The sequence below is a fragment of the Argopecten irradians genome, chromosome 10 (genome assembly GCF_041381155.1).
Source record: "Argopecten irradians isolate NY chromosome 10, Ai_NY, whole genome shotgun sequence".
Taxonomy (NCBI): Eukaryota; Metazoa; Mollusca; class Bivalvia; order Pectinida; family Pectinidae; genus Argopecten; species Argopecten irradians.
Genome location: NC_091143.1, coordinates 8276553 through 8301232, shown reverse-complemented (window position 1 = coordinate 8301232; position 24680 = coordinate 8276553). Strand labels below are relative to the sequence as shown.

General features: G+C 38.3%; 2 protein-coding genes across 7 annotated transcripts in view; both read right to left on the bottom strand.

Annotated features, from left to right (window-relative positions):
- The window catches only part of LOC138333033 (uncharacterized oxidoreductase SP_1686-like), a 33096-nt gene extending 31430 nt beyond the window's left edge, over nucleotides 1-1666 (bottom strand). For all 6 annotated transcript variants that reach the window (XR_011209936.1, XM_069281135.1, XM_069281134.1 and 3 more), the window contains exon 1: nucleotides 135-1666. The gene's annotated coding sequence lies outside the window, so the exon portion shown is untranslated. The remainder of the gene's footprint in view (nucleotides 1-134) is intronic.
- A 2638-nt stretch (nucleotides 1667-4304) lies between these two features.
- Nucleotides 4305-24680, bottom strand: part of LOC138333031 (putative oxidoreductase YteT) — a 50769-nt gene continuing 30393 nt past the window's right edge. Inside the window, exons 9-13 of the mRNA XM_069281132.1 lie at nucleotides 17277-17405; nucleotides 16904-17005; nucleotides 8557-8626; nucleotides 7430-7524; nucleotides 4305-7207 (exon numbers count right to left, since the gene is read on the bottom strand). Of these exons, the coding sequence (XP_069137233.1) occupies nucleotides 7052-7207; nucleotides 7430-7524; nucleotides 8557-8626; nucleotides 16904-17005; nucleotides 17277-17405 (552 nt within the window). The 3' untranslated portion in view covers nucleotides 4305-7051. The remainder of the gene's footprint in view (nucleotides 7208-7429; nucleotides 7525-8556; nucleotides 8627-16903; nucleotides 17006-17276; nucleotides 17406-24680) is intronic.

The window sequence follows — 24680 nt, the reverse complement described above, 5'->3', positions numbered from 1 at the left end:
TTTTTATACACAAGTGTTAAAAAGGGGAAATCATAAAAAAAACCTTTTTTATCACTGTTGAAATTGGACTTTAGCGAGACTAAAACTTCACCAGAGAAGATCTTTAACTTATATATTGTAAAATAAGTCCTTACCTGAATTGCACGACTCGAAGATGATTTCAATTTAGTCGAAAGCCTATTTATAAAGACTGTTTGCAATTTATCAAAAAGACAGCTATTTAAGTTTGACGTGTAAATATATTTCTATATAACCTTGAAAATGACCTTTGGTGTAAAGTTTGTCGGGATGTATAAAACGTGTCTACCAGTGCAATAGGGGATTGTCTAATCTGGTCATACCTACAATGCAAGCCAAGTTATTACAGATATCGAGTTTCAGCAAGAATGTGTAGCATGGTTTACATAGAGATTGAACAGTGTTTTTCATGCTAAAGGTGGTCTGAACGCAATGGGATACAGACATATACAATGTAACGCGTTAGCGCAACATGTAGAATATGTCTGTATCCCATTGCGTTCATACCAACTTTATCACAACCAAAACACTGTTCAAACCATTTATTTACATAAATAAGTCTTTTTGACAGGTCTATGTTCGTGATCTAATTTAAAATAATATTGGATACTAAGCTGGGTAATATGTAACATGTAATAAGTTGATTAAAAAACATCTTAATCAAACAAATTCGGTATGTAACAAAAGAATATTATAAATACTATTAACATGACAAGTTTTATACTCATACGGATGTATAAGTTTGAGAATAAATTTCATATTGATATTTTTATATATAATATAATTGTACAAGGGAGATAATTCATCAATAGACTGAATAATATTATAGTAGTAAGATAGTAATTAGTTATGTAATATAACAGACTAGTAAGCCACTAAAACATTTTTGAAGTTTTCTCAGTTTTAATGGGTACATAATCCAGTAATTCTGCTTGTGTCTGGGACTACAAAAGTCCAAAGCCAATTATTGGCAAAAGCCCCTAACACAGGCAAATACTAGATTCGCACGCAATAAAACTGGAAAAAGAGAGTAATGTTTAGTATGATCATGATCGTGATTTAACATATAAGATTCAGATAATAAAAGGATTGAACTTTTTTATCATCATCACTACCCACCATCGCCATACAGGAAGTTTCTAAACAATAATAAGAATATTTTGACATATTTTGGATATTTGGATATTTGGAAGACCCAAACAATATCAAAGACGGTGTACATGGGTGTACAGACACACACCCACACACCCTCACACACACACACACACACACACACACACACACACACACACACACACACACACACACACACAAACACACACACACATGCATTTGTACATATAAATAAATCAGATAAATCGTTTAGTATTAATTAAACAAATGAAACACATTTGAATACATTTGCTTTAACTTTATCTGGGCATTGTATACAACCATTAAAGCCGCATAATCCGTATCTTTCAGGGTCCGTAAAACAAACAATGACAAGATATTGTGTAATAGCCCTAAAAAGTTACGAACTTTCCCCAAATTACAAGTCTAGAAAGTTAAGAGGTCCAAAGATATAAATATACAAAATTTTATTTTAGACTTATGCGCGGTCCGACAGAAAGTCAAAAGTTAACGCCTCCAAATCTTAAAAATGCTACTTTGCACATGTCCGGAAATAAAAGTTGTTTACCGCAATGGAGCGAGCTTTGCAGTGAAAGCTCGCCGGCTTAGAATCAACTGCTGATTCGAAGTGAATAAGGAGATTATTTAAACTAAGAAATGTTGTGAATTGCTGAGAATATTATATGGAAACGAATTCGAGCTATGACAACAACTATGATTTGCGAATGATCTACCAAAACCACATAAACCGATTTCCCTTCGTCTCTATAAGGTGAGTGGGGCCCCGAAGGGGGTAACAGTTAGGCCTATATTCTATAAGTGTTTGGTCGCTTTTTGGAATTGGTACCATAGTAAAACAGAGATTAGAAATCAGGAAAAGTGTTGATAAATCGGGGAACATATAACAGATTTAATCTTGGATTACAACAGAAGCATTAATAGAGTCGTATTATACGCGTTTCCTTAAAAGATGATCGCATTCTTTAGTGTTATACATGTACATATATGTACGATATATATACATGTAGCTACTGTTACAGGCTTACAGCGTCAGGAGTGTGATATCTTTTCCGATATCTATTTGTGTATTTATGTATATCAGTGATATATATCATTTTACTGTATGCTATGGATATTACTGTATTAAAGATGCTCCACCGCTGACAAATGGTATTTTTTCACTATCAAAAACAGGAGCAGACGATTTGGTATTTTTCTTCAGTTACAAAAGTTACTTACTTTACACCATTACCAACATTGAAAAGTTTGAGCTTCTAATTTTACTTCAAGTTAAAAATATGAAAAATAATTAATTGCATCCCGAAAAAATTCCACAGCACTATATCCTATATGGAATGATGTACTGATTGCGCATGCACCAACGGCAAAATAAATTATTTTATATTATTTTTTGTGTTAATTAGACATATATAAACACGATAATACACCAATTATTGTTAAAATAATGAATATCATTTATGCTCCGTCGGCGGTGGAGCATCTTTAAAGAAGCCACTTTCAAACTTACTTCATCAGTGCTCGTGTGTGTAAGATTGTATTTTTTTAGACTTACAGTCACTTAGTCACGTACTCGTTATCCTATCTAATGGTCATAATTATATAAAATTCACACCAATACATCATAAGTGGTGTAAGTAAAGAATAGTAATTGACTTTTTACAATATGTATTATATATTATGTCCAATGGCAATATATTTAGGCTACATAAATTCTGGTACTAATTAGTACCATTATTCTTCACATGAAAATGCCTAGACCCCTGTAATTCAAGAAATGACTAACTTATAATTAGTATCTAGTGAGGTTTGATTTTGATAAACTTGTGTTCAAAAGATGTGTAATTGTTATAAATTTGTGTTTGACAGAAAACAATTGGAACTAGTTTGTTTTTACATGCAGGATAACACTGAAAGATTATATGCATGCATGTATACAGTATTAATCTATGTACATAACTGACATTTACTCCATATTTTCTTTATAGAATGTATGGGACCTTCAACCAGATGACAGAAGTGCAAGATGTGATGGCAGCTCGCCCAAAAATAATAGGGAAAAACAACTACATGTATCTCTGAGATCAAAACTGACAGTAAAAAATAAAGTCTGTTTGTAATGTACCCATTATGAACCAGAAAGAAATTATTTTCAAGAAGGAAGGACAGAACAAACCTAGCATAATTCTTTACTATTATCACCAAGATATTTTCAAATTATTTATTTCTTCTTCACACAAATGAAAAAAGGAATAATAACAATTATTGCATGTCTACATACCTAGTATGTATAACTTTTGAATAATTTATATGGGACAAGGAAGTAATTCCAATTTATGAACAATAAACCAATTAAAATAATATGTCATTTGTCTGAGTTGTTAAATTATGTATTGTTCATTTTAGAAATGTTCAAATACAGAAAATAAATAGCAAACAAGATTGGAGCTAGATCAAGGGTTATTTGGGTCAAAAGTCAGTGTCAAATCTCAAGGTTTTGGCTCTATAGATATACAGATATCCCTATGTGTAATAAAAAAAAATCTTGTTGTTGTGTTATACACAAATTGCACATATATATAAGAATATCCATATATCTGTAGAGACAATAGCCTGTGATGTATGTTGTTAAATTGCATTATTCATTATAGACTATTTTAAGTTGCAAAGTTTTGATTGAATTAGAAAGGAATAGACTGACAATAATTTTAATTAGTCCAGGTCAATGAAGGTCTACATGTACAAGCTCTTAGCAAATTCACTTAGTGTTTGGAGCAAGATCACACTAAAGGAATTAGGATTGCTTAAATATATAAAGATAAACTAACAAAATACAACTAATAAAGTTGGATTTTCCACAAGGTTTTACTAAATAAATACTAAAAAATGAATTTTACTGCAATTACTCTGATGATATGAGAATCACATGCAATGGTCAGCTTATTTACTACTGGATGCTATTTTGAACTCCAGTCATTTTTTTATTGACTTAAAATTCAATGCATAATATGTGTACATGCACACTATACCATGTATATGAATGTGCTATTTGTGCATGAATATGATTGTATAAGAAACACCTAGGTCTTTCATTATACATGTTTCTGATTCATTTGATTCAGAGGCAAATTCACGGCTGGACATCATATTTATATGGTAGCTATTATATGGTTCATTGGCAAGCTATCATGTACATTTAACCAAGGGAGCTGTCTTCATTATCTACACAGAAAATATATACATAATTGCATGTTAGACATTCAGAACTTTTAACACACATTAAACCGCCGTATTGCAACCTCGACCGCATTTTTTCTTTTATTTTTTTTTTTTTAATTTTCTGTAATCCTTGAAATCATATAACCAAATGTTTATAGTTTCACCAGAAATTTATCATCATGTTTTTAACGAACACGGAGCTTTTCCAACGTAAATATCAGAAATATACATACAATAACGCGTATTAAATTTTATACTCGTTTATGGCGGTACATGGTGATTTTTTAACTAATAGATATGTATGTATACATGTATACATATATATATGACATTGAACAAAAATACATATTATGTCAAGTTTGCTCTCCGTGCTTACTTTACTTGATTTATTATTATATTTCATTTGGACCTTTATAAAACAAGTTATATGGTTATCCAACTGGCAAGTCAAATATCGTCCGAATTATTTATTTTAAAAAAATATCACCAGAGATTTACATGTACATGTAGATAACCATTTTCGTCTCTATATAGTACGATGTGTCTTGTCTATTTCATTATTTATCAATACCATTATTTATATATCTGATACATTTTTGTACAATTTATTATCTTGTCTAGTACGATGTGTGGTATCGCAACACATATTTTATACGAAGGTTAAATACCGTCCCCACAAAAATCCCTCCGGTGGCCCCCGGAAATTAGGCAAAGCATAGTCAACCGATCGCCGTATTGTAAACACTCAAAATGACCGAATGGAAGTATTGTTTACACGACGATAATGTATATATATTGTTCTGGAGGACTCTTTAACTTCATCACATAACAAAACATTCATTTGTTCATGATAAGTAACAAGTTCTTCCGTAGAAGTTCCTGCTAACATGAACGACACGCTTTTGACTGGGCACGCCATTTCGTTTGGTCTGAAAAGTCACGTGATCGTCTACGATTGAAAATGCATATTCAAATACTCTGGATATCGAATTTTTAATCATTAATTTCTTGTGAACTCGGGACTTTTTGGGTGTGTAATTAGGGGAAAGTTGATAACTTTTTATAATATATGTACCCGAATTTTCTTTTGTTGATTTACGGACCCTGAAAGATACGGATTATGCGGCTTTAAGTGTTACAGTGAGGGAATTATGTAAGTGGTTATTTTCATATAGTTTCAGGGTATCAGTTAGTATTTTTATATTGTCATTTATGTATGGATTTTTAATATCTTTTAAGTATGGTGGTGAATGCGAATTAAAAATTTTATACATCCCTCTGTAATTCATTATACATTTTTGAATGTGAAGTACCTCTGCGTAAGTCAGTAATTATTCGTGCTACATCTAAGTATATTGATTCTAAAAGTGATTTTTCAAGTTCTGTACAATTATCCCAGACTTCACTAGCGTATTCTAGAATTGGCCTAATATATTTTGTATACATCATAATTAACGATTTTCTATCAACTGAGTTTTTAAGATTTCGTATGATATTGATTCTTTTGTATGTTTTATTATAGATATGTTGTATATGTTCTGACCACTTTCCATCTTAACTGAAGTTAGACCAAGGTGATTGTGACATCTTTTATTCTCTAATGGTTCGTTAAGAAAGTCACTTGGTGGATGATCCATTTCCTTTTTACGACTAAAAATTACAGTTTCAGTTTTAGATGCATTAAATTTCAAATCCCACTTTTTCGCAAGCTGTATTTTCTCTCATGCTACCATTGTGTGAAGTTTGATCAAAATCCGTTGGTATTTTCTAAAGCCATCTTCTGTAAACTGAAATTTTATAAACAACCTTTGTTAAGTAACAGAGTCCTTTTATTTGATCGTTTGACCCCAAAGTCAATCCCAATGTATGTTTCCCCTATGTTACCATGAATTGGAGTTTGAACAAATTCCGTTGATGTGTCCTCAACATATCATACAAATACTTAAATTTGTGAAACAATCTTTTTTTCTAACAGTGAACTTTATAGTTGACCTTTGACCCCACATTCATCCCAAGCTGTATTTTCCCATATGCTACCATTTTGTGAAGATATATCAAAATCCGTTGAATTCATCTCAAGTTATCGTCTGGAAACGAAATCCGGACAGACAGACAGACAGACGAACAGACCGACAGACGGGAACAAACACTAAGTTCCACCCGGTTTCACCGGCAGGGGACTAATAACGGTACATTCCCCATATTGTTGTAGAATGCGTTAGTTGGAAGACCAATCTGGTTGTAGAAATTGATTTGTGTTCACTATGCTATGCAGAAGTAAATATACAGACTGTTGTTTTATTTTTACTGGCTGCGGCTGAAGCTCCGGTTTTGAAACAGAAAAAATATAACAGAAACCATAATTTGAGAATAATTGTCAATTTATTAATTAACTAGCATATCAAGAACAACTGGATAACTGAGCACCTAAGACAAATTTGTATTACAAGACATTACATTATTAACTCAATTATGAACATAAAAATAGCATCTATAAAAAGGTGAACCAAAAAGTTCATCAAAATTAAGTTGGGTTGGTTAGAAAAGTCCCTCTCGAAAAACTTCTTTGTCTAATTGTGTGATCTAAATATAAGTTGTTCAGGGGAGACTACTCTATACTGTTCAACGGTTTAAAGTCAACGAACTTAGAAATAAATGAACATAGATCACACAAATTTGATAATCAACGCGACGTTACGTAATTTACACAGTTGTAATTCCCTTCGGGTTGTAAGGAGACAACCCGATTCTCCTTTCTTGCTTTCTCAGCAGCAAACACTATTAAATGGCTTCTCAAACTCTCCTCGGGACCAGTCAAAATATCTGCTGGGTTTTCATTCTGTCCAACAAAAATAAATAGAATACATGTAAGATAAAATGATATTGTCAAAGATGTAAGGAATTATTTGTTATATGGTTGTATCCTTTTCCATTCTGCAGGTATTAGGTTGTGTACATGTAGTTCTTTACCAATAGCGAATATACAGGTTCTAAATATGTTTCAGACATATTGAAAAAGCATATCAGAAAGTGCTGTCGAACCAAAATAAATACAACATACGGCCAAACTCTTGACAAAGGAATGCATGCAGTAAAAGTCAGCTCCACCATGTCCTGCCATCCCCTTATGTGTGACTGGTTCTGCTGGATACTCATCTGAAATACATATAGGATATTCCTTATTCCTCGACGACTACTAGTAATACTCCACCTTTGTGGTTTCCTGTGTGATGTTTTTAAAATATACTGAAGAAATTATATAGTATAGATTATCAATAAAATATGAATATGGTCGAAATCAATAGATGAAATGACGGCGGTGTTCACTATTAGCTTATTATCGTTGTACAAGGCAGGTTGGAAGGGTTTGTAAATGTATCTCACGAAGAAGTGGACATACACATGGACGCCTTTGATTTTGTATGAGGTACAAATCTTAACATAATCTGGCGCGAAAATATATATCATCCTTGTTTGTACACTAACATATCCTCCTGTTTGGCTGAGCAAACACGTATTTCTATATATACGGAATCAGAAGAAACATAAAAAAAAACAAAAATTGCAATATTAAACCCTATTTGCAATTTTAAAACAATGCCTCTTTTGAAACCAGAATGAGGTATTAGCTTATAGTATGGAATTGGTTAAATATTAAAAGTACGTGAAAGAAATGCTATCACAGGCCTATGAAGCATATGTAACATTGATCAAAATTTCTGGCAATTATGCTTCGTTACGTTTTAAAAGATTACTGTGTAATTGACAATCTTACAGTATTTCATTGATTTTAGGTCACACAATAGTATTTTACTTAAGTGCGGTATTTTCTGTACGCGATAGTGAGGTCATGTTGGATGATAACTATATTGTGTATATGCACCGAGTTGTACCACTGTCGTATTTATTTGTATAAAAGGAATCATACAGCAGGTTGGGAGGGAGGTATATCAGACTGCAACTAATCTACATTTCTAGGTAAACTAATGTATAGTGAAAGGTGTACTAATCTACAGAAACAATACAAATTTTTTTTATATAAAATGGACAAACGGCAAAATAAAGCAAAGGAAAAAATAATCAAAGGCTAGACAACAGTATTAGAAAACTAGATAATTAAATTATAATACATTCATATTAAACATGTATTTAATGTAGCCAAGCATGTACGTAACATAAGTGACTTACGGGTCTCTCCAGTTAGAAAATCAGCATGCTTAATGACGGGTGAGTCTGTGGCAACACAGGAGAGCTGTCCCTGTTACAGCAAATCAAGTGTTAAATGGAAATATATAGCTCATACCTGGATACCTTTGATTCATATTTAATTACTCCATACGAAATTATTGTTATTATTTTCTTTTCTTTTAGTGACAGTGCTATAGACCTTTAATCCTCTACACTGAAAACCAATCCACAAGTTTGGAAAAAAATGATGTTTATGAAGTTCCATCGCCAAATTTTATCTTGAGTTTTCGCAAAGACATATATGTGTAGCTGACACATCAGAAACGCCAAAAATGGACACAATCAATCTGATCAAAATACATATCATTATACTCACTCTATTTCATAGAAGATTTGACAGCTCATATTCAAGTGGTCTTCAAAATCGACCAATACAATTTCTGCCTCTACTTTTCTGTAAATTGTAGGGGACTGAATAATTTGGAAAGCACTCGAATTTGTTTTCCTTTATATTATCGTTTCGCCCAAAGAACACACCAAAGCTTTATATATGCATACATGCACTGTATAAAGAGACAAAATGCCGCTTTTATTAAGTGTAACTGTAAGCAAAACTCACCTGAATTACAGTGGTTGACATATCACCAAAACGTGTCGTCAGAATCTCTATGAAGCAAAGTGAGAATACGGATCTGTATTTTAATCAGATTGGATCACACTAGTTACAAACTAATCAGATTGGATCACACTAGACTTAGTTACAAACTATATCAGATTGGATCACACTAGACTTAGTTACAAACTATATCAGATTGGATCACACTAGACTTAGTTACAAACTATATCAGATTGGATCACACTAGACTTAGTTACAAACTAATCAGATTGGATCACACTAGACTTAGTTACAAACTAATCAGATTGGATCACACTAGACTTAGTTACAAACTAATCAGATTGGATCACACTAGACTTAGTTACAAACTAATCAGATTGGATCACACTAGACTTAGTTACAAACTTATCAGATTGGATCATACTAGACTTAGTTACAAACCAATCAGATTGGATCACACTAGACTTAGTTACAAACTATATCAGATTGGATCACACTAGACTTAGTGTTACCGATAAGTAACGGTAATTTAGTAAAATTCCGGTTTCGTCCCGGTACCCGGTCGGTGATTAGTAACGCCGCGGGGTAGTGACGTGTGAATATTATGGGATGGACGGCATGGCGTAACAGGAAAACAACGCTGAGAAGAGTAAAGATGGAGTTTGATAAGCTTCCTAACTATGGGACATAATCGTTGGTGCACAGGTTATTTGTACCTATAAGGCACAAACTGTTGATAACATCTAGTAATGAAGTAACACAGGTAGGCTCGTTATATTTGAATATTGATGTCGGTATTGGCCAAGCATTGTTGGCAGCCTGCGGTATGTACTACCTGGAATGTGAATTTGTTACGGCGAACTGTTCAATAAATGTGTGCTTTTAGCGTTACATACCTTGTGCGTTATATATATGTGTATGCTGTGTAATCACTGGCGACTAATGGTCCACCACATCTGTACAAATAACCTACATGACCTACGCCTACGTAGTGATGAAAAATAATGTGAAACATGAACAATGAATGACATTTATTTTGAATGAACTGGTATGTTGAATCATATGTAAGCACGCTCGTCAGTGAGATATAGGATTCCCCCACTCACATAGAATTGAACTGTTAATACAAATACTAGCACTGATTACTATTCGTAACAGTGTGTGCTATGGCTATGGAAACAAAATCTAAGGGAGATAACCCTCGTGACACAGAATCGGGTAGGCAAAGGGTACCTAGCACGAAGATAAATTCTGATGATCATATACGCGAACAGCTTTTACATCTGTACAATTCTCGTGCCGGATATGCTGGTTCAGTTACTCGTAAACTGCATAAATTTGACTTGTCAATAAATAACAGTGATATTGACTTAGTATCTCTAGATGGTCATTTGGATAGTCTACAAGATGCATTCAACAAATTCGAAAACATACACCTTCAATTTGTGAACATGGCGGTTGATCATGATAAGGAAAAGGTAGATTCGAGTGAGAGACAGTTTGCTGAAGTGCTACAAAAGGTCCAGGGCGCACACGCAAAATTCCAGATAATAGCGCATCGCGAACATATGGAAACTAATGACCTAGTAAAACCTGAGGATAGTGTTTCTAAAGTATCTTCAAAACGTTCGAAGGCTTCATCTGCATCTAGTGCCCTAGCAAAGGCCGCAGCAAAACAAGCCATGCTTGAGGCGAAGGCTGAGTTTATCAACGCAGAAATGGATCTAGAATATCAACAGTTTCAGGTTGAGCAGAAAATGAAAAGACTTAAACTCCAAGCCGATATTCAAGCTGCCAACGCAGAGAGAAACGCATTATCCAAGTACGCGAAATCATGCGACAGCCTAGGTACCGAATACTTTGCCGTTAAGCCAGATATCGCCGAATCAAATATGCTCAACCCTTCCGCACCGACATTCTACCCGGAAACGCGCCACGTCCAGGAAAGTTATTGCGATCAGACATCTGGCGGAGCCCAGCCTCAAGGCTTTAGCACTAGCTCAACTGTTCAACAAGGAAGTCATTACGATCGGACATCGGATGGAATGAGACCTCAAGACTTGAGACAAAGTGTACAAATTCAACAGCAAAGCGAATACGAATTACGATTGCTTGATGCCGTGAGTCTACCTAAGGCCAGCATTGTAACATTTGATGGTAATCCATTGGACTATTGGGTGTTCATAAACTCCTTTGACGCAAGTGTTGGGCTGTCTAGGGTCGGAGATGGTGTAAAGTTGAACAGACTGTTCGAATATTGTACTGGAAAAGCTGCTCAAGTTATCAAGCCATGTTTAATGATGAAACCTAACGAAGGCTACAAGCAAGCCAGAAAACTGCTAAAGGAACGGTTCGGGAACAACTTCATGGTGGCCGAAGCCTGGATAAAGCAAATAACTGAAGGAGATCCTATCCGACCAAACAATCCTCAGGGAGTCCGCGATCTGGCTGATGATGTTAAAGCATGTGTGGAGGCAATAAGGGCTATGGACATGCTTGAGGAAATAGATTCTCGTTGTCGTATGGTGAAACTTGTTTCGCGATTACCGTTATACATTCAAGGAAGATGGCGTAAGGAAGCACAGCGAACGGTGGAGATTACAGGGAAATACCCGCACATCGTCAAGTTTACCTCCTTTCTAGAAACAGTTGCTAAGGAACTCTTTGACCCGGTGTTTGGAGTTATTGAACAGAAAGAGCGTAAGGACACGAAGTCAAAATCGAAACCCACGAAACGGGAAAGTACTAGTTTTAGTGTGCAGTGCACTGACAAGTCTTCGAAAACAACCGACAAGTCAACTGATTCTGGCACGAAGGAATATAACTGTTTTATATGCAGTGGTAATCATCAGATGAGCACCTGCAAAAGGTTTCTTGACATGACACCAGCAAAACGGCTAGACGTTGTGAAGGAACATAAACTGTGTTTTAACTGTCTGAACTATAGCAACCACTCTGCCAAGTTCTGCAAACAATCATCCAAGTGTAATATAGACAATTGTAAGATGAGACACTCAAAGTTGCTTCATACCTCATTTCTGGTGAAAAAGGACGGGTCACAAAAGTCAGAAACACAATCTCAACATTATGTCAACATGTTACCGACTTCTGAAAATAAGGTAGAAGCTAACAGTAGCGCATGCGGAGGGCTCGAAAATGGAACCTCGAAAGTGTCACTTCCTATTGTAACTGTCCTTGTTCGAGGTAAAGGCCAAAGCGACTTTGTAAGAACCAATGCATTATTGGATCCTGGCAGCAACAAGACTTTCTGTTCAGTTGAACTGGTGAACCAGCTTGGAATTAGTGGTCAACCTGCTTCTCTCAATTTGAAAACTCTTAATGACGGCAAGGACATGCTGGTAGAAGAAGTATGTCTAGAGGTAATGAGCACTGTGGGCAAACGTAAATGTCGCGAGATACTCTGTTTACCAAAAGTTTACGCCTTAAATGACTTTCCGGAATTACAAGGCAGTGTAGCAACATCGGCGGATGTGTATAGGTGGAACCACTTGAATGACGTCTCAGTGCCACACAGGCAAAATGTAAGTCTGCTCATCGGTCAAGATGTTCCCAAAGGATTGATGCCTATTGAAGTACGCCGCGGCAAGGATGGAGAGCCTTACGCTATAAAGACAGTGCTTGGATGGACTATTAATGGCCCGCTTGGTAACATTAGTGAGGACCTGCATATGGCATCAGCATGTCATTTTGTCTATGGCAAGTCAGATTCCGACATTAGTCTGGAGGCGAGAGTGGAACGGTTTTGGTCGATTGATACAGGCCAGGTCTTAGCAGGGAGCGTGCCAGAGTTGTCGGTCGACGATAGGAGAGTTTTGAAAGTATGGAATGACACCATTAAGCTAAAGGAAGGACATTATGAGCTCAGCATTCCGTTTACTGACGAATGTCCCAACTTACCAGACAACAAATCATTGGCATTGAAACGGCTTCTTTACCTGAAGAAACGCCTATCTAAAGATACTGATCTACACAAGAGATATACTGAAGAGGTCAACAAACTATTTGATAAAGGCTACGCTGAATGTATTCCATCAACCTGCAATACGGAAGAAGGGAAATTATGGTATCTGCCCCACCATGCTGTTTCTAATCCTAACAAGCCCGACAAGCTTAGAGTCGTCTTCGATTGTGCCGCTGAATGTAAGAACACCTCGCTAAATGAGAACGTATCGCAAGGACCGGATTTGGCAAACAAGTTGCTTGGCGTTCTGCTAAGGTTTCGCGAGCGTAACATTGCGCTTATGGCAGACATTGAAGCAATGTTCTACCAAGTGAAAGTTCCTCCTCAGGACCGCGACGTGTTGAGGTTTCTGTGGTGGCAGAACGGGGACTTGACCCAAGAACCTACAATATATCGAATGACTGTGCATCCTTTCGGAGGTGTTTGGAGTCCAAGTTGTACGAACTTTGCTTTGAGGCATACCGCTGAGGCAAATGCTGCATCCTTTGATCCCGAGACTGTACACACCGTGTTGAACAACTTTTACGTTGATGACTGTCTGAAGTCAGTTGATGGTGAGGAACGCGCAATAAAGCTTGTTCGTGAACTGATACATATCACCTCATTAGGAGGTTTTCGACTGACCAAGTGGGTGTCAAACAACGATGCAGTAATGGAAACTGTTCCATTAGGAGAACGAGTCTCCGAAAGGCGCAATATCGAATTGCATTGTGGATCATTGCCCATCGAAAGAGCACTTGGCGTTTTATGGAATATCGAATCCGACACTCTGGGAATCAATATTGGAGAGAAAGATACAAACTACACAAGACGAAGCGTCCTAAGTGTTACTAGTTCTGTATATGATCCATTAGGTTTCGTCTGTCCATTCGTTCTTCAAGCGAAAAAGATTCTTCAGACAGAGTGTAGGATGAACAAAGACTGGGATGACGACTTGGAGGACAAAAGTAAGAAGTCTTGGTCAAAGTGGTTAAATGAGTTTGCCGAAGCTCAAGGAGTTTGAGATGGATCGTTGTCTCGTGCCAGATAGTTTCAGCTATGCAGAAAGATTAGAACTACATCATTTCTGTGATGCGTCCCAGGAAGCTTATGGAGCGGTTTCTTACCTTCGTGTGGTAAACTGCAACCAGGAAATTCATTGTGCGTTTCTTCTTGGAAAGTCTCGGCTTGCTCCTATAAGGAAAATGACTATACCGCGACTGGAACTTTCGGCTGCCGTGCTGGCAGTACGCGTCAGTAGTATTTTAGGCGACGAACTGGGTCTTAGAATTGACAGAAACGTGTTCTGGTCAGATAGTATGATTGTTCTACAATACATCAAGAACAAGAAGAGACGTTTCCACACATTTGTTGCAAATCGCGTCGCGATCATACATGATGGATCTTCGCCTGAGAGTTGGAGACATGTTGACGGAAGTCTGAACCCCGCTGACGACGCTTCTAGAGGGCTGAACGTCTCAGAAATGGTTGCAAAGAAACGGTGGAAAACAGGGGCCGGATTTCCTGTGGCAGGATGAGTCTGAATGGCCAGAACTTCCGACATGCTCAGATATCTCTCCCGATGATACGGAAGTTCGCGCTGAAGCTAAGTCTTGTGCTGTTGAAACGACAGTAGCAGATGGCCCAATAGATAGTTTTTTGACACACTACTCATCATGGCACCGTCTAAAGAAGGCTGTAGTTTGACTTTTGAAGTACAAGGATTATCTTCGTAAGAAAACCGTAACAGGCTGTATTTCTGTGGAGGATCTCAGGGACGCCGAGATTGTGATATTTCGATACATGCAGCAACAAACGTTTGGTGAAGAACTGTCTGTTTTGAAATCTAGTCGAGGACAGATTAGTAAAAAGAGCCGTATATATGCACTAGAGCTAGCCTTGGAACGTGATGGCCTTCTTCATGTAGGTGGAAGATTGTTATCTGCTCCTATTGCAGACTCCGCGCAGCATCCTGTAATTCTTCCAAGAGATCATTACGTCACTAAACTCATTGTTCGACATACCCATGAGATCGAGAGCAGACATTCTGGAAGGGAACATGGAGCTTTCCAGAACATAGACCACAACCGCTATTTGGTTGAACTTTCTGGTACTAACATTGAACATTTATCTTGTTAAGTTAAAGGACATGTTTTTGAGAGATTTGCAACGTATGGGGTTAAAAGCCATAATAATGCTTCCCATTCGGGAGTGTACGACGTGCTCTGCTCTGCAAATCTTTTCATTCTTTTTGGATTTTATTTCTTGTATAATGAAAATAAGTAATTGTAGTATTATGTATGTATAGTATTTTGTTTGAAATGCTCATTGTTATAGTACTCGCATTTAGGGGCCGGTATGTTACCGATAAGTAACGGTAATTTAGTAAAATTCCGGTTTCGTCCCGGTACCCGGTCGGTGATTAGTAACGCCGCGGGGTAGTGACGTGTGAATATTATGGGATGGACGGCATGGCGTAACAGGAAAACAACGCTGAGAAGAGTAAAGATGGAGTTTGATAAGCTTCCTAACTATGGGACATAATCGTTGGTGCACAGGTTATTTGTACCTATAAGGCACAAACTGTTGATAACATCTAGTAATGAAGTAACACAGGTAGGCTCGTTATATTTGAATATTGATGTCGGTATTGGCCAAGCATTGTTGGCAGCCTGCTGTATGTACTACCTGGAATGTGAATTTGTTACGGCGAACTGTTCAATAAATGTGTGCTTTTAGCGTTACATACCTTGTGCGTTATATATATGTGTATGCTGTGTAATCACTGGCGACTAATGGTCCACCACACTTAGTTACAAACAATATCAGATTGGATCATACTAGACTTAGTTACAAACTATATCAGATTGGATCACACTAGACTTAGTAACAAACTATATCAGATTGGATCACACTAGACTTAGTTACAAACTATATCAGATTGGATCATACTAGACTTAGTTACAAACTAATCAGATTGGATCACACTAGACTTAGTTACAAACAATATCAGATTGGATCACACTAGACTTAGTTACAAACTATATCAGATTGGATCACACTAGACTTAGTTACAAACTATATCAGATTGGATCACACTAGACTTAGTTACAAACTAATCAGATTGGATCACACTAGACTTAGTTACAAACTAATCAGATTGGATCACACTTGACTAAGTTACAAACTAATCAGATTGGATCATACTAGACTTAGTTACAAACTAATCAGATTGGATCATACTAGACTTAGTTACAAACTAATCAGATTGGATCACACTAGACTTAGTTACAAACTATATCAGATTGGATCACACTACACTTAGTTACAAACTATATCAGATTGGATCACACTAGACTTAGTTACAAACTAATCAGATTGGATCACACTAGACTTAGTTACAAACTATATCAGATTGGATCATACTAGACTTAGTTACAAACTAATCAGATTGGATCACACTACACTTAGTTACAAACTATATCAGATTGGATCACACTACACTTAGTTACAAACTATATCAGATTGGATCATACTAGACTTAGTTACAAACTAATCAGATTGGATCATACTAGACTTAGTTACAAACTAATCAGATTGGATCACACTAGACTTAGTTACAAACTAATCAGATTGGATCACACTAGACTTAGTTACAAACTATATCAGACTGGATCACACTAGACTTAGTTACAAACTAATCAGATTGGATCACACTAGACTTAGTTACAAACTAATCAAATTTGATCACACTAGACTTAGTTACAAACCTTGGTGCCATAGATTTTGACATCACGTGGGAGTGCCGATGAAGTGAAAGCTATCATGGTTAAAGTGGCTGAAGCACCCCCTTCAAACTGCATATTGACCACCTGAAGTGACGATAAACAAAAACTTTTATGTTTGCATTTCATTCCAAATTATACAGTGTAATTTTGCAGGATTCATTAGTTATTGCTTAATCAGCGAAATGAAATTTTGTCGATAATTGTACTATATCGGATTTGTTTGGAAATGGCTAATATTAGCCTTGCATGTTGCATAATCCATTTGCATGTTATTTGCAATAAAAAATTGTTGAAATAAATGGTACGCCCTTCGAACGTTACATGCTGTGTTTTAACAAAGTCAACTTTCCATTACCTGGTTTGACATGACGTCATTGTCGTTATCATATACACAGACTCCATAGGGCCCTGTTTTCAGTGCTGTTGTCACGCTCTCTATTGTCGGTTCTTCAGTGATCACAGACACAGGAAATCCGGTATCAGCCTGAAACAAAACAATACAGACAGGGAACCAAGTGTCAGGTTTATACAAAACAATACAGACAGGAAACCCAGTGTCAGGCTTATACAAAACAATACAGACAGGGAACCCAGTGTCAGGCGCAAACAAAACAATACAGACAGGGAACCCAGTGTCAGGTTTAAACAAAACAATACAGACAGGGAACTCAGTGTCATACTTAAACAAAGCAATACAGACAGGGAACCCAGTGTCAGGCGCAAACAAAACAATGCAGACAAGGAACCCAGTGTCATACTTATACAGAGCAATGGACGTACATCATACAGACAGAGAACCCAGTGTCAGGCGCAAACAAAACAATACAGACAGAGAACCCATTGTCAGGCGCAAACAAAACAATACAGACAGGGAACCCAGTGTCAGGCGCAAACAAAACAATGAACGTACATCATACAGACAGAGAGCCCAGTGTCAGCCTGAAACAAAACAATACAGACAGAGAACTCAGTGTCCGACTTAAACAAAACAATACATACAGGGAATCCAGTATCAGACTTAAACAAAATAATGGATGTACATCATACAGACAGGGAACCCAGTGTCAGACTTAAACAAAAACAATGGACGTACATCATACAGACAGGGAACCCAGTATCAGACTTAAACAAAACAATGGACGTACATCATACAGACAGGGAACCCAGTGTCAGACTTATACAATACAATGGACGTACATCATACAGGCAGGGAACCCAGTGTCAGACTTATACAAAACAATGGACGTACATCACACAGACAGGGAACCCAGTGTCACACCTAAACAAAACAATGGACGTACATCATACAGGCAGGGAACTCAGTGTCACACCTAAACAAAACAACAACAGGGAACCCAGCGTCAGACTTAAACAAACATCATACAGACAGGGAACCCAGTGTCAGACTAAAACAAAACAATACAGACAGGGAACTCAGTGTCAGACTTAAACAAACAATGGACGTACATCATACAGACATGGAACCCAGTGTCAGGCTTAAACAAACAATGGACGTACATCACACATACAGGGACCCCAGTATCAGACTTAAACAAAACAATGGACGTACATCATACAGACAGGGAACCCAATGTCAGGCTTATACAAAACAATACAGACAGAGAACCCATTGTCAGGCGCAAACAAAACAATACAGACAGGGAACCCAGTGTCAGGCGCAAACAAAACAATGAACGCACATCATACAGACAGAGAGCCCAGTGTCAGCCTGAAACAAAACAATACAGACAGAGAGCCCAGTGTCAGCCTGAAACAAAACAATACAGACAGAGAACCCAGTGTCAGACTTAAACAAAACAATACAGACAGGGAACTCAGTATCAGACTTAAACAAAACAATGGACGTACATCATACAGACAGGGAACCCAGTGTCAGACTTAAACAAAAACAATGGACGTACATCATACAGAAAGGGAACCCAGTATCAGACTTAATCAAACAATGAACGTACATCATACAGACAGGGAACCCAGTGTCAGACTTATACAAAACAATGGACGTACATCATACAGACAGGGAAACCAGTGTCAGACTTAAACAAAACAATGGACGTACATCATACAGACAGGGAACCCAGTGTCAGACTTAAACAAAACAATGGACGTACATCATACAGACAGGGAACCCAGTGTCAGACTTAAACAAAACAATGGACGTACATCATACAGACAGGGAACCCAGTGTCAGACTTAAACAAAACAATGGACATCATACAGACAGGGAACCCAGTGTCAGGCTTATACAAAACAATGGACGTACATCATACAGACAGGGAACCCAGTGTCAGACTTATACAAAACAATACAGACAGAGGAACCCATTGTCAGGCTTATACAAAACAATGGACGTACATCATACAGACAGGGAACCCAGTGTCAGACTTATACAAAACAATACAGACAGGGAACCCAGTGTCAGGCGTTAACAAACAATACAGACAGGAACCCAGTATCTACAAAAAACAATACAGACAGGGAACCCAGTGTCAGGCTTATACAAAACAATACAGACAGGGAACCCAGGTCAGGCGCATACAAAACAATACAGACAGAGAACCCATTGTCAGGCGTATACAAAACAATACAGACAGGGAACCCAGTGTCAGGCGCAAACAAAACAATACAGACAGGGAACCCAGTGTCAGGCGCAAACAAAGCAATGGACGTACATCATACAGACAGAGAACCCAGTGTCAGCCTGAAACAAAACAATACAGACAGAGAACCCAGTGTCAGACTAAAACAAAACAATACAGACAGGGAACTCAGTGTCAGGCGCAAACAAAACAATACAGACAGGGAACTCAGTGTCAGACTTAAACAAAACAATACAGACAGGAAACCCAGTGTCAGACTTAAACAAAAACAATGGACGTACATCACACATACAGGGAACCCAGTATCAGACTTAAACAAAACAATGGATGTACATCATACAGACATGGAACCCAGTGTCAGACTTATACAAAACAATACAGACAGGGAACCCAGTGTCAGGCGTATACAAAACAATACAGACAGGGAACCCAGTGTCAGGCTTATACAAAACAATACAGACAGAGAACCCATTGTCAGGCGTATACAAAACAATACAGACAGGGAACCCAGTGTCAGGCGCAAACAAAACAATACAGACAGGGAATCCAGTGTCAGGTTTATACAAAACAATACAGACAGGGACCTCAGTGTCATACTTAAACAAAGCAATACAGACAGGGAACCCAGTGTCAGGCGCAAACAAAACAATGCAGACAAGGAACCCAGTGTCATACTTATACAGAGCAATGGACGTACATCATACAGACAGAGAACCCAGTGTCAGGCGCAAACAATACAATACAGACAGAAAACCCATTGTCAGGCGCAAACAAAACAATACAGACAGGGAACCCAGTGTCAGGCGCAAACAAAGCAATGGACGTACATCATACAGACAGAGAACCCAGTGTCAGCCTGAAACAAAACAATACAGACAGGGAACCCAGTGTCAGACTTAAACAAAACAATACAGACAGGGAACTCAGTGTCAGACTTTAACAAAACAATGGACGTACATCACACATACAGGGAACCCAGTGTCACACTTAAACAAAACAATGGACGTAAATCACACATACAGGGAACCCAGTATCAGACTTAAACAAAACAATGGACGTACATCATACAAACAGGGAACCCAGTGTCACACCTAAACAAAACAATGGACGTACATCATACAGACAGGAAACCCAGTATCAGACTTAAACAAACAATGAACGTACATCATACAGACAGGGAACCCAGTGTCACACCTAAACAAAACAATGGACGTACATCATACAGAAAGGGAACCCAGTGTCAGACTTATACAAAACAATGGATGTACATCATACAGACAGGGAACCCAGTATCAGACTTAAACTAACAATGGACGTACATCATACCGACAGGGAACCCAGTGTCACACCTAAACAAAACAATGGACGTACATCATACAGACAGGGAACCCAGTGTCACACCTAAACAAACAATGGACGTACATCATACAGACAGGGAACCCAGTATCAGACTTAAACAAACAATGGACGTACATCATACCGACAGGGAACCCAGTGTCAGACTTATACAAAACAAATGGACGTACATCACACATACAGGGAACCCAGTGTCACACACCTAATCACACAACAGGGAACCCAGTTCAATGACGTACATCATACAGACAGGGAACCCAGTATCAGACTTAAACAAAACAATGGACGTACATCACACAGACAGGGAACCCAGTATCAGACCTAAACAAAACAATGAACGTACATCATACAGACAGGGAACCCAGTGTCAGACTTATACAATACAATGGACGTACATCAGAACATACAGACAGGGAACCCAGTGTCAAACCTAAACAAAACAATGGACGTACATCATACAGACAGGGAACCCAGTATCAGACTTAAACAAAACAATGGACGTACATCATACAGACAGGGAACCCAGTGTCAGACTTAAACAAAACAATGGACGTACATCATACAGACAGGGAACCCAGTGTCAGACTTAAACAAAACAATGGACGTACATCATACAGACAGGGAACCCAGTGTCAGACTTAAACAAAACAATACAGACAGGACATCACACAGACAGTGAACCCAGCGTCAGACTTAAACAAAACAATGGACGTACATCATACAGACAGGGAACCCAGTGTCAGACTTAAACAAAACAATGGACGTACATCACACAGACAGGGAACCCAGTGTCAGACTTAAACAAAACAATACAGACAGGGAACCCAGTACAGCATACAGACAGGGAACCCAGTGTCAGACTTAAACAAAAACAATACAGACAGGAACCCAGTGTCAGGCGCTTAAACAAAACAATACAGACAGGGAACCCAGTGTCAGGCGCAAACAAAACAATGAACGCACATCATACAGACAGGGAACCCAGTGTCAGTGCAGCCTGAAACAAAACAATACAGACAGAGAACCCAGTGTCAAAACAATACAGACAGGGAACCCAGTTCAGAAAACAAAACAATACAGACAGGGAACCCAGTGTCAGACTTAAACAAAACAATGGAACGTACATCATACAGAGACAGGGAACCCAGTGTCAGACAAACAAGACACATCATACAACAGGGAACCCAGTGGACGTACAAAACAATACAGACAGGGAACCCAGTGTCAGACTTAAACAAACAATGGACGTACATCATACAGACAGGGAACCCAGTGTCAGCCTAAACAAAACAATACAGACAGGAACCCAGTGTCAGACTAAACAAAAACAATGGACGTACATCATACAGACAGGGAACCCAGTGTCAGACTTAAACAAAACAATGGACGTACATCATACAGACAGGGAACCCAGTGTCAGACTTAAACAAAACAATGGACGTACATCATACAGACAGGGAACCCAGTGTCAGACTTAAACAAAACAATGGACGTACATCATACAGACAGGGAACCCAGTGTCAGACTTAAACAAAACAATGGACGTACATCATACAGACAGGGAACCCAGTGTCAGACTTACACAAAACAATACAGACAGGGAACCCATTGTCAGGCGTATACAAAACAATACAGACAGGGAACCCAGTGTCAGACTTATACAAAACAATACAGACAGGGAACCCAGTGTCAGGCTTATACAAAACAATACAGACAGGGAACCCAGTGTCAGGCTTATACAAAACAATACAGACAGGGAACCCAGTGTCAGGCGTATACAAAACAATACAGACAGGGAACCCAGTGTCAGGCTTATACAAAACAATGGACGTACATCATACAGACAGGGAACCCAGTGTCAGGCGCTTATACAAAACAATACAGACAGGGAACCCAGTGTCAGACCTAAAACAAAACAATACAGACAGGAACCCAGTGTCAGGCGCAAACAAACAAAACAATACAGACAGGAACCCAGTGTCAGCTTAAACAAAACAATACAGACAGGGAACCCAGTGTCAGACTTATACAAAACAATACAGACAGGGAACCCAGTGTCAGGCTTAAACAAAACAATACAGACAGGGAACCCAGTGTCAGCCTGAAACAAAACAATACAGACAGAGAACCCAGTGTCAGACTAAAACAAAACAATACAGACAGGGAACTCAGTGTCAGGCGCAAACAAAACAATACAGACAGGGAACTCAGTGTCAGACTTAAACAAAACAATACAGACAGGGAACCCAGTGTCAGGCGCAAACAAAACAATACAGACAGGGAACCCAGTGTCAGACTTAAACAAAACAATACAGACAGGGAAACCCAGTGTCAGCCTTATACAAAACAATACAGACAGGGAACCCAGTGTCAGGCTTAAACAAAACAATACAGACAGGGAACCCAGTGTCAGACTTAAACAAAACAATACAGACAGGGAACCCAGTGTCAGGCTTAAACAAAACAATACAGACAGGGAACCCAGTGTCAGGCTTATACAAAACAATACAGACAGGGAACCCAGTGTCAGAGTGTCAGACTTAAACAAAACAATACAGACAGGGAACCCAGTGTCAGGCGTATACAAAACAATACAGACAGGGAACCCAGTGTCAGACTTATACAAAACAATACAGACAGGGAACCCAGTGTCAGGCTTAAACAAAACAATACAGACAGGGAACCCAGTGTCAGGCTTAAACAAAACAATACAGACAGGGAACCCAGTGTCAGACTTAAACAAAACAATACAGACAGGGAACCAAAACAGACGTCAGACTAAAACAAACAAAACAATACAGACAGGGAACCCAGTGTCAGACTTAAACAAAACAATACAGACAGGGAACCCAGTGTCAGACTTAAACAAAACAATGGACGTACATCATACAGGGAACCCAGTGTCAGACTTAAACAAAACAATACAGACAGAGGAACCCAGTGTCAGACTTAAACAAAACAATGGACGTACATCATACAGACAGGGAACCCAGTGTCAGACTTAAACAAAACAATGGACGTACATCATACAGACAGGGAACCCAGTGTCAGACTTAAACAAAACAATGGACGTACATCATACAGACAGGGAACCCAGTGTCAGACTTAAACAAAACAATACAGACAGGGAACCCAGTGTCAGACTTAAACAAAACAATGGACGTACATCATACAGACAGGGAACCCAGTGTCAGACTTATACAAAACAATGGACGTACATCACACAGACAGGGAACCCAGTGTCACACCTAAACAAAACAATGGACGTACATCATACAGACAGGGAACCCAGTGTCAGACTTAAACAAAACAATGGACGTACATCATACAGACAGGGAACCCAGTGTCAGACCTAAACAAAACAATGGACGTACATCATACAGACAGGGAACCCAGTGTCACACCTAAACAAAACAATGGACGTACATCATACAGACAGGGAACCCAGTGTCAGACTTATACAAAACAATGGACGTACATCATACAGACAGGGAACCCAGTGTCACACCTAAACAAAACAATGACGACATCATACAGACAGGGAACCCAGTGTCAGACTTATACAAAACAATGGACGTACATCATACAGACAGGGAACCCAGTGTCAGACTTAAACAAAACAATGGACGTACATCATACAGACAGGGAACCCAGTGTCACACCTAAACAAAACAATGGACGTACATCATACAGACAGGGAACCCAGTGTCAGACTTAAACAAAACAATGGACGTACATCATACAGACAGGGAACCCAGTGTCAGACTTAAACAAAACAATGGACG